The sequence below is a fragment of the Protopterus annectens genome, chromosome 10.part0 (assembly GCF_019279795.1).
Source record: "Protopterus annectens isolate FY-2018-M chromosome 10.part0, PAN1.0, whole genome shotgun sequence".
Classification (NCBI taxonomy): Eukaryota; Metazoa; Chordata; order Ceratodontiformes; family Protopteridae; genus Protopterus; species Protopterus annectens.
In genome coordinates, this window is record NC_056744.1 from 1413506924 (window position 1) to 1413525779 (window position 18856).

The following is an 18856-nucleotide window of genomic DNA, read 5'->3' on the forward strand; positions in this document are numbered from 1 at the left end:
TACTATAACTACAAACACCAGCTCTTTTATTCCATCATATTTATATTATAGTAAGCTACTACAGAAAGTGCAGTACTTCCAAGCCCTTAAAAGTATATAGTCAAAATAAAAAAAAATGTGCATCACAACTGGGAATCTAGTGCACTCAAATCTGATAGATGCATCACAACTGGGAATCTAGTGCACTCAAATCTGATAGGTGCATGCTCTCTCTCACACACACACACACACACACACACACACACACACACACACACACACACACACACACACACATGCTTCTGTGAGCTAATAATACTGGCTTGGGAATCCAAGCCTATGTTTCCCTGGTCTATGGTTTCAAGTTTCAAGCAAGCTTTCACTTGCACAGAAGCCCAGCCATGAACCATCACTCCTTCACATCAGAATGGATGATGAACCAATCCTAACACTCACTCCCACCCCTTATCTGGCTGTTTTAGCATCTGAGCCACCACTCAAAATGTGGGTCATCAGGGTCAGTCAGGGTTTCATCACTGTATGCCACATAACCAGGCACTACCATGGGACCACGTGTGAGAAGAGATTGAAATGGATTAACTGAGAACCTCTACAGGTAATGAATATTAGGCTTTTTATATATCTAAGTTAATGTACACATTTGTCATTGTAGTGCATTTTTCAAAGCAGCAAGAATACATATATGAAACATCTTTTAATATACAGTTTAACAAACATGCTGTTGTCTTCTTTCTTCTCACTGTATGTTTCTTTTTCAGGCGCATTGAATGCAAACTCAAAATGAATGAATGCTACTATAATGCAAGCATGGAATTCTTTTACAACAACAGTAACAGTCAGACTGAAGGTGACTGGTCAGGAACTACCCTTATCTTTGTTTTATGTTTCGGTTCTTTCTTTTGTCTCTTCATCTTTCTTTCAAATGCACTTGTTATCACAGCAGTGATTAGAAACAAAAGATTTCATTTTCCTTTCTACTATTTATTAGCCAATCTGGCAGCATCAGACTTCTTTGCTGGAATAGCTTACGTATATCTGATGTTTAATACTGGTCCCGTGTCACGGACTTTAACGCCTCACCTCTGGTTATTGCGCCAAGGACTTCTTGATACCAGTTTGACAGCATCACTGGCAAATTTATTTGTCATTGCACTTGAAAGATACATATCTGTTCTGAGAATGAAAGTTCACAGCAACCTCACAAAAAGAAGAGTAATCATACTGATTGTCACTGTCTGGGCATTCTCTATTTTTATGGGTGCTGTACCCAGCCTCGGGTGGAACTGCATCTGTAGCATTAATACCTGTTCATCGTTGGCACCTATCTACAGCAGAAGTTACCTGATCTTCTGGACTGTTTCAAACCTCTTTGCATTTTTCATCATGGCAGTAATCTATTTAAGGATCTACCTATATGTTAAAAGGAAAACTATTATACTGTCTGGACACACTAGGGGCTCCATCAATCGCAGGAAAACACCAATAAAGTTGATGAAAACGGTTATGCTTGTTCTTGGTAAGTAAGAATGTTGTATTGTACTGCTAGTTTGAATTAATAGAATCTTTGACATAAGGGAAAAAAACATTTTGAGGATGTTTCTTTAGCCACACGAGGAGATTGCTCACACAAAGCAATGGGCAAACAATATGAAATAAGTTTTAAACTTTTTTTTTTAATTAGAGATAAGCTGCTGCTTGCACCATTCAGTATGTGTATTTTCTGTAATTAACTCTAATAAAGGCTAGCAACACTTGAAAATGCTGATGTGTCTTATTAGGTCAACAAGCACACAGTAATGGAGATGCAGTGCAGGGAAACCTTGCTTTTCATGTACTGTGTGGTACTTTATACATGGCTACCATATACAACAGTCAACGCAGACACCATGATAGCTTCTATAACTACAAACACCAGCTCTTTTATTCCATCATATTTATATTATAGTAAGCTACTACAGAAAGTGCATTACTTCCAAGCCCTTAAAAGTATATAGTCAAAATAAAAAAGGTGTTTATGTTCGATCAAGTAAACCTCTAAAATGCTTCTAATTTCCTATATCTTATGGCAGAGACAAAGGTTTTGATGGAATAGGAGAGTCAGATGTACTACATGGGTTAGAGTCATGTGAGATCAATAACTTGTGTATATTATGAAAACTGTAAATGGCTACATTGCAATTCACTGAGAATCCAATATGGCAATTTTTTTTCTGAGAAATGGAAGTGATTCTAAGTAAACAAAGTAGTCCCAGATGCCTTTACTCCACTGGTAAAAGTAAGCAGCAGTGGTAAAGACTTTTAAGTTTCATTTTATTACTCCTCCAATGATGGCTATACTCATAGCTCTCAACCTTCCATCGCCAAAATGAGGAACACTTGCCTTCATGATGTGGAACAAATGGGCAAAATGTGGAACACATACTAATGGTTCACTAACAGCTTCAACTAGGAAGATCACAGGATAGTTAAAATATGCTGATTTTACTTATAAAGAAGATCCTTTAATGAATTAATATGATTAATTTCTCTTTACCATGGATTTCACTTAAAAAAATTCCTAACACTGAATGTGTGACAGACTCTTTCAATGTGGAACTTTGAGGAACTTCGAGGAACATGAACTTTTTAAGACCCCAAATGAGGTACATTCCTTGTAATGAGGTACACTTGAGAGGTATGGCTATACTGGTCATGACATAATGATTTCTCTGCAAAATCCTTAAGAAGTGTATTTGGCTAACTTTATCATTCTACAGTAAAATGGAAGAGGTACAGACTGTTTATTTATTTATCTTTGCTGACTAGGAAACACTGAATTGTCAGAGGCAATTTGTAGAAGTTGTCCAGCAGAAAAGCTACACAGGATCATATAAAAATAGATTCCAGTGAATGGACAGGTAAAGTCAACACACGCACATACATAGAATATGTATTATTTTGCCTCTGCAACTGTCTTTTATGACATAGTTTGCATACACACACACACGCACGCACACACGTACACACACACACACACACACACACACACACACACACACACACACACACACACACACACACACACACACACACACACACACACACACACACACACACACACACACGCTAATTGCTTATCTAAATACTTTGAGATTGCCATAGTTATCCATCTTTTACCAGAAACTGTGGGCCTCATAGTAGGCATTAACAGACATTTGTGAATTTTGGGAAGCCCATAAATAAATGGAGCCACAGGATTCACTATATACAAATAGTTATAAGTTTCAGGAGTTATCACACTTTCAGTTAGTTACTTTAGTAACAGTTATATTCATGGAAGACTTATTAACCATAGCAAAAGTTTGTACATCAGACAAAAACTCACCCATCCAGTTGTCATATTGGGTGTTATTCATTACTACAACCATCCCATCTTTATCTGCAGGTTTAATAATTATATTGTTATTAGCGCACAAAGAAGTAAGTGGACTCTGTTTATCACTGTTAAGACTGAAAAATGTATCTCCCTTTTCTTTGTGAAAGAACACCTCATAAATCTCCTGCTCACACATATTTAAAAAAGCTTTAACAGTACAAAAGTGCTAGAATGCTTCAGGACTAAATCATCATATTCCACATTATTTTTGAATAGCAGATTCAAGTCCAATGATCTAGCAAATAGTCTTAGTTCTGTTAATAAATCAGTTAAATCACCAGCTACAGATGCAATAAAAGTTAGCCTGGGAACATATTATTTAGTTTAATTTGAACTTGAAACTAAAATAAAAGAAAAATATTGAAAAATATAGTCGCTGAACTAACACTGCAGTGGTGGTGCTGCGGTAAGGTTGTCGCCTCACAATAAGACATGTTCGATTCTCAGCTAGAGTGTCTTCTGTGCGGAGACATGCATGAATGGGCGTACCTTTGTTGAAGGTTGTGCGTCAGGCCTGGCAACTCGGCACGTAAAAATCTACTGCCAATCATTAGCGGACCAGAGTTCCGCTGTGGTGACCCCTAACCGGGAAAAGCTGAAAGACACAACATAGTCATTGAACTAACACTGAGTTGAAAAAAAAAAGAAAACATCTTGGTGCCAAGATTACATAACAGTAGGGAAAAGGAGTATCTTCTTTGTTCTACTGAATACCAGTCTCAGAGGAAGTCAACAAATGCCATTAAAAAAAAACAAAGACATTTGAAGAAACAAAATTCACTCCCATATTATAGACTGAGAGCAAATGATGCCCTCCCCTTGCACCCTTATGCACTCTTTCATGTAAGAATATGTGCTAACCTTAAGAGTATTTAAGATGTGCTGTAAGCTAGCATTTATTAACCGAGAATATGTTTAGTTTGTAGAGCTATACCCAATTGTAAAAAAAGTTTCAGTTAATTACAGATACCGTAGATAATGGTTTCTGGCATTTAGAGACCATTTAGTATTAATCCATTTGGGAACATAAAGGAACATGTTACTTGGAATAATTCTGGAATTTGAATGAACACTACCAAAGGTTTGGACAGAACTTCAGAGTGTTGTTCATATATCTTTATGGGTTATCATGGCAAGGAACAAGGAATACTATTTTGACTTACCAAATATTTTATCTCTCAAACAGCTTACAATAACCCACACCATTATTCACCAACCAGACAAATGGCCTGCCATCAAAAATCTAGTTCAACTTTATTCTAGCAGTAGATCCCTGCTGTCATCCAACAAACTTCTACTAAAGGTCACTAAAAGCAAACGTAGTTCCAGGGATTCCCTGTTCTTCAACCAAATATCAAAAACCTGGAACTCCATACTTAATACTGGAGCCAAATTCCAACTGCTCCTCAAGGAACACCTAACTAGCAAGTGGCTCTGCTCATGCACTACCTCGGGATGACCATTCCTTTCTCAGGATACTGCCATACTTGCCTTGCTTCTAAGCTTCAACTTTTCCTGTTAGTGTAACCCAAGCCCAGTTTCTCTCCCTTTCCTATATACATTCACATAAATCACTAGACAATTAATAAAGCAGTACAGATGTCTGACTACATGCCAATCAATCTACTCAGGTTGTAGCTTAGTTCTAGTTGTTATTTACATCAGCTTATTTGTTAACTTACGTACTTATACTTCAGATATTTTCCCTATTTTGCTGCTGCACAACAATTATTTCAATATCCGATCTTGTACAAGTGACTTGTTATGTGTTATTTTCTGTTGTTCTACATGTGATCTTAAAAATATTGTATTGGAGCTTTTCTGCCCAGGTCTCCACTGAAAATGGGCCTTTGGGCCAGTCAGACGGTCCTAGTAAACAAATGAAAAATACATAAATAAATAAAATTTATGAGGCATGTTATATGGTTTGGTGATGAAAACAACATTTTCAGTGTGAAAGATACTATTTAGCCTAGTCAGTTAGTGCAATAAACAATGGCAGCAGAGGGCATCAGCATGACCATGGAGGCAGGAGAGTACCAGAATGAGGACAAATGAACATAACTAAAGGACGTCTACAGTTAGCGTAAATAGCTGCATTTATGGACAGTACTATAAGAATTACAGATTAGGGTTACCACCACTCTTACTATCGGCTGGACTTTCACTTTTCGGATCTAACCATCCTGTCACCCACTCCAGAAAGCAGAGGGCCACAAAAGTCCTTCTTTCTATAAATCTCTGAATTGCCAAGAAAAAGCTGCAGGAGCTTAATATGGCACAGTGGTACAGCGGTAGCATTGTCGCCTCACAGCAAGAGGTTCTCCAGTTTGATTCTCAGCTGGGGTGCCTTCTGTGTAAAGTCTGCATATCCTCCCTGCCTTTGTGTGGGTTTCCACTGGATGCTCCAGTTTCCTCCCATGTCACAAAGACATGCATCTGGAGCATTTCTCCCAGGCCTCCACTGAAAATTGGCTTTGTTCCAAGTTTGACTTTCCTGGTAAACAAATGTTAAATCAAATAATACTTTTTCTCAATAATTCAGAATTTCATTTGTGATGTCAGCAACTCAGACCTTCAGGGTGGTGAGAATAGTTCAGTGATTAGCTGAAATTCGTGTAGGGGGCATGAGCTCACATAAGGAAGAGCTCTACAAAGCCTGCAGCTGGTACATCATGTCCTTATTAGCCCTTTTGCAGCCATGACTACTTCTCAACCTCTTAGCACAAAAAATCTGGACAAAGCCTAAAATAATGGGGTGACAAAAAACCCAAAAATAGGGACAAATTTTAAATATTGCTCTTATAAACTTAGAAAGTTCTTAGAACAATAGGGTTTGTGAAAGATAGGAAGTCTGTAACTCAAATGCATGTGACTTCAATCCTCTGTGATTTGCCAGAAAACCACAAGTTTTATAAGGAACAGTCCAAAAATATGAGGCAAAAATCTGGACGTTCTACAAAAATCAGGACAGTTGAGAGATATGGTATGAGTAGTATTTAAAAAACAAAGAGAGAGAAGTATCTGTTCTTAAGCCATCCAGCAAGCCAGCTTGAAAGCCAGAAAGGAGGACAGCCAGGTAACCAGCTACAAGCTTGTAAGGAAGCCAGCTCACCAGTCAGGCAGCAAACCAGTAAGGAGACAAGTATAGTGGCCATTAAGCCAGGAGGCCAGCAAGATGGCCAGCTAGAAAAAAGTTAAAAGTATGTGTGTGTGTGAGCATGTGTGTGTGTGTGTGTGTGTGTGTGTGTGTGTGTGTGTGTGTGTGTGTGTGTGTGTGTGTGTGTGTGAGCTGTAGGACACCCGATCGAATGGGTGCAATGCTGACAGCCAGGAGATTAACATAAAAATAATGAATTAACAAATAACAACATGTTCTGCACATGCTCCAGGGATTACCCTGAAGCATGTGCAGAACATGTTGATGTTTAGTAATTCAACATTTTTACATTGATCTTCTCGCTGTTAGCACTGTGTCTCTTTCATCAGATGTCTATTTTGCACTCACAGTTTCATATTGATGCCCTCCCTGTCCCTTTTCACATTAAGAAAATGCACATATTCCATCAAATGCTACCCCATATACGCAAAATATTTGTTTGTTTTATGTGTTAATTCTACAACTATAAAAAATCTTCTAGTAATTCATTTCTAAGCAAGCTGTATTTAGAAAAGGTGCAACTATTATTTTAGCCACTGGTAGACTTCATACTTTCAGTATCATTTATAATACTGACTCATAGAGTCATAGATATTTCCTAGGGGTCTATATTATAACATTGAAGTCTAAAAACTTTGACTGCTATAATATTGAACCCATTCAATCGAAACACCAGAAAACCGGACAGTCAGAATACACCACTAGCTACCCACTTACCTTAACCCAACCCTAACCCTAAGGTCCCCAACTATCGCACACTCACTTTACCCATTCCCTAACCCTAACTCACCTACCACACCCTAACCCTCACGTCCACACAATCGCACATTTACCTGACCTGCACGCTAACTCTAACTCACCTAACCCATGCCCAATTGCACACTCACCTTCATTCGCACACTTACCTTAACCCGGTCAATAACCTTCACTCCACAGTTGAGGAAATAGCGAAGCTGCAGACACGGTCCACTCAATACTTTCCCTAGGAAAGTATTCGGTGTTCTGCAGCTTTGCTATTTCAAGCGTTCACTCTACTGGGTTTGATATTATAACAGTCGAAGTTTTTAGACTTCAATGTTATAATATAGACCCATTCCAAGTTACTCCAAAGCCACAGAGTCTTATGGCCATTTATGCCTTGGAAATATCTCCCTCGTGCTGCACTTCCTTTATCCAGGAGGGCCATGCAAGTTAATCCTGGAGTAATTTTATATATATCCATCCAGTCATCTGGGCTATTTATATTTAAAGGAAGATAGTAGGTCACGTAGATTAACATGCAGGGGAAGTTTATTCCAGAGGTTTGGGAGGCCCTAGGTTGCAAACCTGTCGCTCCATCATGTTTTATTTATCTGTTGATGAAGATTTATATCCCTGGTCCTAATATTTATGAGGATATTGGAAATGGAGATAAACTGGATGTCTATGACAATTGAATCTTTAATGGCACGGTAAGTGAGACAGAGATTGCCCCACAAAGGTCTGTAAGAAGCTGAATAAAGGAGTACAAATTCCAGACTGTCTTTCAAGCTCATGGACTTCTGGTCTGTGTTTTTTTTTTTTTAGTTAGGAACCTTTGGAAGTCTTTCTATATTTTTAGTGAGATACATTCTAAAGTGGGCACTGTATTCAATAACCTGCCTGATCACTGCTGAGTGTAAGGGAGTGATTACCTTTTTAGACCTTTATGATAATATTTTGGGAATTAGCTGTGCTAAATAAAAGGATTTCCTGACAGCTGTTATCACATGATGGTCAAAACAGAGGGAGTTATCACCCCAAATACCAAAGTCCCTGACCAAATTATCATTTTGTAGTGGTGTGTTGCCTAAACAATATGATGGGACTCTACCAAATGTGATGATATTATAGTTTTAGCATTTTGAGCCCATTTTTAGAACACCCAGAGTTTATTAGGAGAGTTTATTCTGTGGTATTATTGGTGGCACAGAACAACTTAACATCAACCCACAGCTTGCAGTCAGCAAACTTTGTAAGGCAAACGTCTTGGCATTCTGCTTGGTCTGACATGTAAACACCAAAAAAGGAGATGTCCTGGCACTGAGCCTAAAGGACACCATTGATCATTTTCATATTTTCTGAAGAGCCACTTGCAAGTCGCAATGTGTGGGTTCTGTCTTTTATCCAGTTTACTATCAATCTTGCCACATATGGGTCAATTTTTAAAGCATTAGGGTTTCTATAGATTCACATATTGTCACTATGCTAATGCCCGGGGGGGGGGGGGGACTTTCTAAACCTAGCCAGGTTTTCCTAAAAGAATAATGATATCCTGTTTCCGAATAGGACATTGAGAACCAGTCCTATGGTGCCAGCATGGGGAATGGTTTTGAAGGCTTTTTCTGGCTTAATGTACACCAGGTGTACTACATGGCCACCTTCTGTAGCCTCTGTAACCCTTTGGTAAGAGTTTGACAGGTCCCGTGGTGGAAGTATTTTTGGACTTGGTTAGCACTTTCAGTAAATGATCTTTAGAGATAACAGGGGGAATAAAGGATTCAGATATTTCAGGGCTTTGAATCGAAGTATCAAGGGTGAAGCTGCCACTAAATGTGTTTTTAAGGATGCTGGCAATGTCTATAGAGTCAGAATAGCAGATATGTCATATGAATAATTTTGCAGGAATGTAGCAAGTTGTTTTTTTTTTTTTTTTACTTTTCTAACATAACTAAAGAAAGACTTATAATTGTATTTGGTTTTATGAGCCAGCCTAAGTTAATGTGCTCCTTTAGTGGCCCTGATATTGTTCTTCAGGTTTTTTGTAATGCGTTTAACATTCTTCTTGAGAAGAGGGGTTTGGGATCTTCTAAATAATTTGAGGTGTTTATTTCTTTTGTTGCATGGTTTATTTATGGCAGTGGACCACAGGGGAAGTTTGTTTCTGAATTTCCCATGATACTTGGCTCTGGCAGGGACTGATAGATCTATGCATTTTTCTGAATGGGTGTAGAATTCCTTAGTGTAGTGTGCTGCTATGTTAAGGTCAGGGGAGGTGCAATCATTAGTGAATTCTGATATTTTCTTGCAGAGTAGGTTGAGGTTGGCATGTTTATAGTCCATAAATTCACTGGGGTTTGCGGAGGGAACTTTTGGGAGAGTAAAGAAGACCATAGGTTTATGGTCCAAATTCACTGGGGAAGGACATACCAGACAAGTAGTATAAGAGGTGACCATATCTGTAAAAAATGATATAAAGAATACGGGTCTATATTACATCATCAAACTCACAGGAGTTCGAATGATGTAATATAAAACCATGAAGTTCAAAACCCAAGAATTACGAAAACACAGAACAGGATTTTTTTCCCATGGAAAAAAATCACTTTTCCGGTAGAAAAAAACAAAACACTTACACTTTAAACTTAAACTAATGTGGGGGGGGTTTCACCCCCACCACACCCCCCAACATGGGGGGGAGGCTGTGACCCCCACACCCCACTTCTTAAATATACTGACTTCGAGATCTCAGCAAAGCTCCTAAAATGGCCCACCAATTTTTTTTCCCTTGTAAAAAAATCGGTGTGCTGTGGCTTCACTATTTTCGTATTTCGAACATTTGGGTTCGATATTACAATGTTTGAACTCCTGTGAGTTTGAGGTTGTAATATAGACGCAAAGAATGTTGTGTCCTCTAGCAGCTTTATTTACAACTGGAATTTTTGTTTATAAGTCCAGAAGTATTTGAGCATATCAAACATATTAGTATTTAAAGTCACACAATGTAGTTCTTGTGTTTGCCCCAGCCCCCACTGATACATTTCCTCATAAATTTGGCACATTTATGTGGCTGTTGGTTCATTCCCATAGAGCTCAGCAACTTTTGGCATCCTGCATGTGTACTTAGAGTGTTTTTGCTACATCTAGAACCATCCTGGCTCAGATAAGTACTTTTACTGGAAAAAAATGCTGTTTAAGTTATTTAAGTGTACTGCTGTTGTTTTAATTATTTATTACATCTATGTATTTTAAGAGTATAAGGTGCATTTGTTTTCTTGTGCCCTTGCTGCTGGATTAATTGTTGAAAATAACAGTAAGTGTTGTCTTAGTTAGATGCTGAATTAGTTTCTACTAGATTTTCACTATTAGCTAAGCATTAACTAAGTATTGTGTGTTTTTACATTAAGAAGACTTGGTATTACTCATCTAATGGCAGTATGGGGGTAGCCTGATCTGTCTGACATGAGAAACAAAAAGGAAGGCTTAAAGTGAGGTTGGTTTATTGTCCAGAGGGCTATTGATGCTTAGCAGTGCCTTGTATAGGCACAGGCACTTAGAAACTACATATTCCCTGTGATGCCACAACACTGTCCGAGTAATCAAGGAGCCTCAATGCTCACCACTGCCAATAGTGGGGAACGTACACACTGGGAGGATGTCAAGTGCACACACAGTAAAGTGCAATTTTCCTTAAGAGCACACAGAGACCACAGTCAGTCTGGGGCTGGTTTCTCCCTCTTTCTCCAGATCCCCAATAAGATTCCCCACTGGCACAGCTATAGGGTTGAGATCTCAGCTGAGTGGCCAAGCCAAAACCTCCAGTACCCTCTCCGTCTAACTGGTGCTTCATGTCCCTCCCCAAGTAGCTGACACACACACACACACACACACACACACACACACACACACACACACACACACACACACACACACACACACACACACACTTTGAGATTTTATTTATATACAAACACATGCACACACACCTGGGGAAGGCTGGCACAGGTTTACTAGCTATGCCCCTTCTGCCCAGACTATAAGATAGTTCCGACTGCCACCAGCCACTCTTTATCAGCTACTTTAAGGCCCTTAGCAAAGGGTGGCCAATCCTACTGTGTAATGTTACTAATGATACAAATGGTAGTCTGACCAAGACCAAGGCTATTTGGAATGGCCTGCACAGTATCACCAAATAGATATGCAAGTACCCTAAGAGCTTATATATTTCTAAACAGACCAGCCACAATTGAACATTTTAAATATATTAAATAATAAATAATAAAAGAACAAGTCAATACTCAGTAAGTAATCAGTAACATCATTGTTCAAAATCACAGGAAATATTTAAAACAACATTGAAGGACAGTCTCAAATAAAACATCTAAGCTATACGTTACAATATTCCTATCTGAATCTAAAAGGTTACTATGCCCTAAAAATTTACTTACAGAACAACATGCAGGCAGAAGTGGTAAGTGAATGTTTCTAGGTCAAAGACAAGATACAAAATGCAGCCTTTCTCTCTCTCAGAGAGTTCTTAAATTAATATCAAATATTACTGATGGGTTATCTTGGACGACATCACTTTTTGTCACTTGACTTCTGTTCCCAAGCTAACCCCCCATTGTTAGAAACTAACAAAATTTAGCATCTCCCCATGAAAACATATAGCCTTCAGAAGTTAATCTCCTGTGTTAGTCTCCCCTGTTAAAAGTATATATATATATCCAAACAGCTACAATAGTCTATAAACAGCTCTGCTCAGTATTTTACAAAACATCTCTTCAGCACACATCTGTACAATATGACATACATGTTGATATTCACAAATGAGTCAACCACTTATAAAATTCTAGATAGCTGGGCTGGCAGTATCTCCTTCTGTTACATTTCTATATAAATCATATTAATATTCACAAAATACATATAATTATTTTAAAAAAATTCCAAATAGCTGGGCTGACAGTGTAACATTCCCTATAAAGCTTCTTCTGAAACTGTGCCCAGTAACTCAGTTGTGGAAAGGCCAACTAGTTTGTGTGCCTAGGAGCACAGTCCCACTAACCTACTCCTATAAAGCCTAGTTTGCTTCAAGCCTCAAAAGCACCCAACCTAGCCCACAATTAACTCCTGATATACCACACCCTTATAGTTCACATAGAAGGACCTGACATCAAGGATATACACTTTCCCAATGTCTCCATTACCAGTCTGGTGGATATGGGAATTATGAGACAAAGAAGCAGTTATCTCAAATTCACTGACAACTAACTAGTCCTTAGAGAAACCAGTTGTAATTACACTATCATTGGAGGCAAACCTCTTGTATACAAGCAGGTCCTCCATGCACTCTCTACGGCTACAAACACTGCATTGATGGGCAGGATGCCTTCTGAATAGCCTGAAGCATGACCAATTTGGACCTCTGGAGTCACAATTTAACCAGATTATCCAGAGAGGTTTTGTGCCATGTGAATGGAGGACTGCAATGGTCATCCATTTGCATGAGAATGGTCCATGAACAGACCCTGGGAACTAAAGGCTTATAAGTCTGGCTAGTCTCATATGCAAACTATGGAAAAGATTATCATGGATATGATTAATAATGATAGAGGAAACCTTCACACCCTGAATCCAACCCAGTTTAGCTTTGCCAAAGACAGCTTTAGCCTAATCAGTTTGGTGGACTTCTTTGAAAAGGTACCCAAGGCAATAGATGAGAGCAAAGTGGTGCACACTGCCCAACCTGGCTAAGACATATGGTACAATACCCTACTAAGGCATTGGAAGTAAAGTCAAGGACAAAGGCATTAACTTCTATGTTACATGCTGGATAACCATCTGTCTCTCAGACTTGACCCAGGAAGTCAGGATGAGGAGACCATCTTCACACAGATGACATTCACTGAGAGAGTCCTTTAGGACTCTGTGCTGGGCCCACTCCTTTTTGGCATTTACACCTCATAAGTCAAAGCACACATCAAAGGCCACTGGCTGACCATGTTTACAGATGACTGCAAACTAGGAGCAGACATAGAATCCTCCCAAGAGAATAACACACTATAGGAAGGACTAACACAGACAAATGACTGATGCCAAAGCCACAGCTTAAAACTCAGTGCCAACATATATATGCTAATACCCTTCTGCAAGTCAGCCACTCTAGAAAACTATCTCATTGATAAGACAACCCTAAAAATGGATTTAGGAATGTATGGAGAAAGTAACCTGGCTTTCAACCCACATGTCTAAGGTAGTAAGGATATCATTCTGTGTTGCCCAACATATAAGCAAGGGGAAGGCATCTAGGTCCAAGGAGGTCATTGCTCCTCTGTATTCAGCACTTATTAGACCCATCATCGAGTACAATACCCCCTTCAATATATACCTGACCAGGCACACACAACAACTGGGTGTTCCTTACAAAAAGAGTACAGGCTGTAAACAATGTCCTCTGCAAATCACCTCAAAGCCCTAACTCTGTACTCAGTTTCCTACACACTGTTTAGAGGCAGTCTGTGAATAGCATACAAGGCATCCTTGAATTCCACTCTGATGGACCTTTTGCACATCTGCAAAACCTGTAGCATCAGAACTACTTGATCTATCGACTTGAACCTTGCTTGCAGTATAAATAGGACATGTTGGAGGGACAGGCATGTATCTCATAGAATTCTTCTTTTCTGGAACAGGCTCCTACCCATATGAAACAGAGTTTTTCCCTAACCCTATTCAAGAATAACCTGGACCAGTGGATGAGAAATTGGAAATTTATCCCAGGTCTAGCACCTTTGTCTCTAATGAACTGAGGCAGTCTGTAAATCATACCCTATCTTAGATATACCCCATAAAATAACCTCCAAGAGTCAAAAACTTGCAGAATACATTTGGGATGTATGGCTTGGCTTACAAAAGCCCCAGTAAACAGCTATGACCTTATGAACTAATGCAAGGAAGTGTTTGCTAATAGAAAGACCATTTATAGCACTGAGAAATCTTACATGGTCATCGGGGACAATGAAGGTGTTCCATAACAAGCTATTAGTTGATAGTTAATTATATCTAGAGAGATCGATAGTTGAATGAGTTCAGTTTGGGAGCCCCTAGTAATCTGCTTGATGGTAATATGCTCCTTGACAAATGTGGAGACTCTGCTACAGTTGCCATTGGGTCTGACTGTGCAGTTTATTGTTTAGACTTCTGGCATTGAGGAGTGCCACTTTAATGTGATCCGATTTCAGGACTGAAATGCTAATGACATTGTAATGGCCATCAACTGGACTCTGCCTAAAAAAGGGCACTAGTGGACAGTAAAGGCTTTAGCCAGTATGTAAAATCCTCAAAATGTGAGGTGCAAGCCATCCTTAATGAAACAAGCTGAACTGCCAAGCAGCTCATCCTATGTTGACACATACTGGACCCCTGGAATTAAACCAGCTATTTAAATAATTATGAAACCAGTTATCTTTGCCTTATATTTTGGTATCATTCAGAGGGAAGGAAAGATTTCACTCAGGACTAGCCGAATTATGGAATCATAGAATGTAGAAGGCAACTGGACCATGTGGGCATTTACGCTTTCCCAGTACTCAGCCTTAGACCTTAACTTCCTTTTTCATGGAGAGATAGGCCAGTCATATGGGGATGAAATTTTGAATATCCACTCAGTTGTCTAATTCCTTCATAAAGGAAGATAGTGTGTGACATTGCTTGATCTGGAGAAGTAGTTTCTTCCAGAGAAGGTGTAGTCTTTGTGTGACAAATTTGTTTCTCCCCATGATTTGCTTATTTGCCGAAGCAGGTATATATCTCTGGTTCAAGTGTTGGCTGGACTGTTTGATTTGTAGAAAAATAAGAGGTCATGAACTATTGGATCCCTAATGGCCCAGAAGGCAAGGCAGAAATCACCCCCTAAGAAGTCTGTAAGACACTGATTACAGGGGCAAGGCTTCCTGCCTCTCTTGGTAGCTCAAGTCTTTTAAGCCCATGATTTCTTTAGTTAAGGACCTTTGAGGGCTTTCCTGTTGTTTGATGTGTATCTAGTAAAATACATCCCAAAAGGGACATTGCATTTGATAATGGGCTTGATCAGTGCAGAACAAAGAGGAGTAAGGACTTACTTTGATCTAGAGGAAACACCCTTTCCAATTTATTATTTTATTTATTTTACATTTGTTGACCGGGCTAGTCTAGCTGGATATATGTCCATTTTCAGTAGAGGCCCGGGGAGAAAAGCTCCAAACAGGAAATTGACAAAGTTAAACTAAGCAATTCTACAGAAATTAGAACTAGGCAATACTAAATAAATTGAACTAAGCATTTCTATACAGAAAATGTAAAATAAGCAAAATTAATTTTTTTACAAAATCACACTAGAAAGTTATGAGCAGTTATTAGATAAAGGGAATAATAAATGTATCTTATTCTCATTATAGGAGAGTAAGAGTAGAGTTGAAGGCAGTGGATACAGGTGTAGGAATAGAGTTAAGATTAAAGAATGGAAGAGAAAAGATATCAATGGGGGTTAGTACATGGACAAAGCCAGTGTGCTTTCAGATGTTTTTAAGATGTTTCTTGAAAAGAAAAGTAGAATTAATGGTAGATAATGCAGCAGGAAGTTGATTCCAGACTTTACCTACGGTGTTAGCGAAAAGAGAATCACCAGCTTTGTTATTAGCTTTGCTGGATAAAACTAGGAGCTTGTTAGCAGAGTGTAATGTAGGTAGATTATTGTAAGGAGTAATAAGATTAGTCAAGATAGGAGTGTTGTTAGGGAGGTGTAGAATCTTTTGTGTTATAAGCAATTGTTGAAAGAGTATATGGTTTTGCAGTTCTAGCCATCCTAGTTGTTTGATGTTAAGACAGTGGTGAGTTTTAAAGGGAACTTGTGATAAATCTAGTTATGCTATTATAACATATGGAGAGCTTAGTGAGGTTGCTTTTGGATAGATTGGTATATATGACAGAGGCATAAAAGAGGGTGGAAATGAGGTGGGTCTGAGCAATTGTTTTCCTTGCAGAGGGGGTAAGGAAGGTTTTTATTCTGTAGAGTGAGCCAAGTTTTCTGTTAACAGACTTAATGGTGGCGTTTATGTGTTCATCAAAATTGAGATGATTATCGATAGTTACCCCTAGTAGACGGGTTGTAGTGTCTGGGAAGATGTTGGTACCATTGTTAGAGGTTATAGAGAAGAAAGGAGTGGCTGATTTGTGAGTAGGAGTAAAAGCAATAGCTTTGTTTTTGGGGTTTAAGAGGAGGCAGTGTTGCATAAACCAGTTTTCAACATTCTGAAAAACAGTTTGTGTGAGGGAATGGAGAGAGGGTATATCATTGGCTGTACATATTAATGTGGAGTCATCTGCATATTGAATGCAGGTGGCTTGGGGTATGTTGATGTGTAAGTTGTTAATAAATAAGGAGAAGAGTAGGGGACCTAGGATGGAGCCCTGTGGGACTCCAATGTTTACAGGAAGTAGTGAAGATAGACTGTTCTGCCAAAGTACTGCTTGCTGTCTATTTTCCAGATAGGATCTGAACCATTGTATGGCTTGGGGATTAAGAGAATGAGCCTTTAGTTTGTCAAGCAGCAGGTTATGGTTTACCATGTCAAAGGCTTTTGACAGGTCGATAAATAGAGCAGAAGAGAAAGAGTTGTTGTTGCGATTCTTGTATATAGAGTCGGTAAAGGATAGAAGGGCAGTAGATGTACTGTGAAATGGCCTAAAGCCATGTTGGCAGTTAGCCAATAGGTTATTTTGTAGTAAGTGGTTAAGTAGCTGCTTGTGAATACATTTTTCCATTATCTTAGCTAAGGGGGAGAGTAAAGCAATAGGGCTTAAAGTTAGAAAGTTCTAGATGGTCCTCCTTTATGTAAGGGGATGATATGGGATACCTTCCATAAAGTAGGGATTCTAGCTTCAGAGATAGTTCTGTTAATAAGGATAGAAATGGGATAGTCTATGACTTTTGCAGCTATTTGTAGGTATTCAGAAGGAGTCGGTCAGCAGAAGGGGTGCAAGGTTTTAATTTTGAAGAAGCTTACAGATGACAGCTGTAGATACTGGTTGTATCTGAAAGGTAGGTGATGTAGGATTGCAGGTATGTGTTTGGGATGCAGCAGTGGGTGGTAAAGAATTAGCCAGGGTTTTAATGGCTTCTGTGAAGTAGTTATTAAAGGCGTCAGGGATCAGGTTGGAGTTACTTTTGTTGAAACCGATTGGGTCTGGAGTAGTAGTGTGACCTGGCAGAAGGAGTTTGTTTATGGCAGACCAGAATTTTTGTGGAGTTTGTTGATTGTTTTTTTGAAGATGTAGGTAGTAGTCTTTTTTGTCTCTAAGAATATCTTTCTTTGTAGCATTTCTTAACTGTTTAAATTGGAGATGGGTTGAAGGACATTTGGTAGATCTCCATTTGGCCCAGACTTTATTTCTGAGTAGTATCTTTTGTCTGGTTTGTGGTGTGAGCCAGGGAGCAGATTTTGATTTTATTCTAGTGGAGCGATAGGGTGCGTGGGAGTCTAGGATTTGAAGAAAGTTAGTATTAAAGTAGGTAACAGCTTCGTCTAATTTTAGATAGGTTAGTGGTGACCAGTCACATGCTTTTAATTCAGATATAAAGCTATCTGGATTAAATAATTTTTAAGCGTGAGGTTTTAAGTTGATGGGTAGGTGCAGTATGGACTTTTCTCTAATAATGTAGGTAAGTGTATGGTCACTGATGTCATCTGGGAGTGTTCCTGGAGTATAAGAATTAGGGTGGCTATTAATGAGGATCCAGTCCAAAGTACTTTCCTTTTACTGGATTTATGGATTCTTGTAGTAGATGATATTAGTTGTGAGAACCCAAAGAGGTTTATATGGTTGGTAGGGTTTAGGGAATTGCAAGTAGACCAGTCTATGTTAACATCACCAAGTATGATAGTCTCCTGGGGTAGTTGGATAGAGAGGTGGCTCAGTAGGTTCTCTAGAGAATTGGTGTTATTACCTGGAGGTAAATAAATACAGATTATATAGATGGATTTGGAGTTATTTATTTCAAGTTTGATGGATAGGGTTTCAGATTTGGTGTCTAGTGATGGAAGCACATTAACTGTGGAGATTTTGAGGCTTGATTTATAGAGAATGGCTATACCCCCACCTTTTTTTATTTTACGGTCATTTCTGAGTATGTTATAGCCAGGAGGTGTGATTTCTTGGTCTAGAGTAGTTGGTTTTAGCCAGGTTTCAGTAAGACAAAGAATGTCGAATGAGGATTTCCTGATGACTGTTGAAACCTGACAATCAAAGCAGAGGGAGTTAGCTATCCTTGTTCCAAGGTCTCCCACAACAACCTATTTTACGAATAAGGTGTTTTCTGTACTGTAAACTCATAGCCAGCCTTAGGCATAGACCAACTAGGTGGCCACCTAGGGTTGTGTTCTAGCAGGGGTGCTTTTCCAATCATCTGGATGGTGTAAATAGATCAGGATTGGGGCACCAGCTGGTGAGGTGAGGCGCTGTGAAGCCCTTTTGCCTAGGGCACCAGTTGACCAAATGCTAGCCCT

General features: G+C 39.0%; 1 protein-coding gene across 1 annotated transcript in view; it reads left to right on the plus strand.

Annotated features, from left to right (window-relative positions):
- LPAR3 (lysophosphatidic acid receptor 3) overlaps positions 1-18856 on the plus strand; it is a 510774-nt gene that overhangs the window by 135571 nt on the left and 356347 nt on the right. Inside the window, exon 2 of the mRNA XM_044086037.1 lies at positions 759-1516. Within this exon, the coding sequence (XP_043941972.1) occupies positions 781-1516 (736 nt within the window). The 5' untranslated portion in view covers positions 759-780. The remainder of the gene's footprint in view (positions 1-758; positions 1517-18856) is intronic.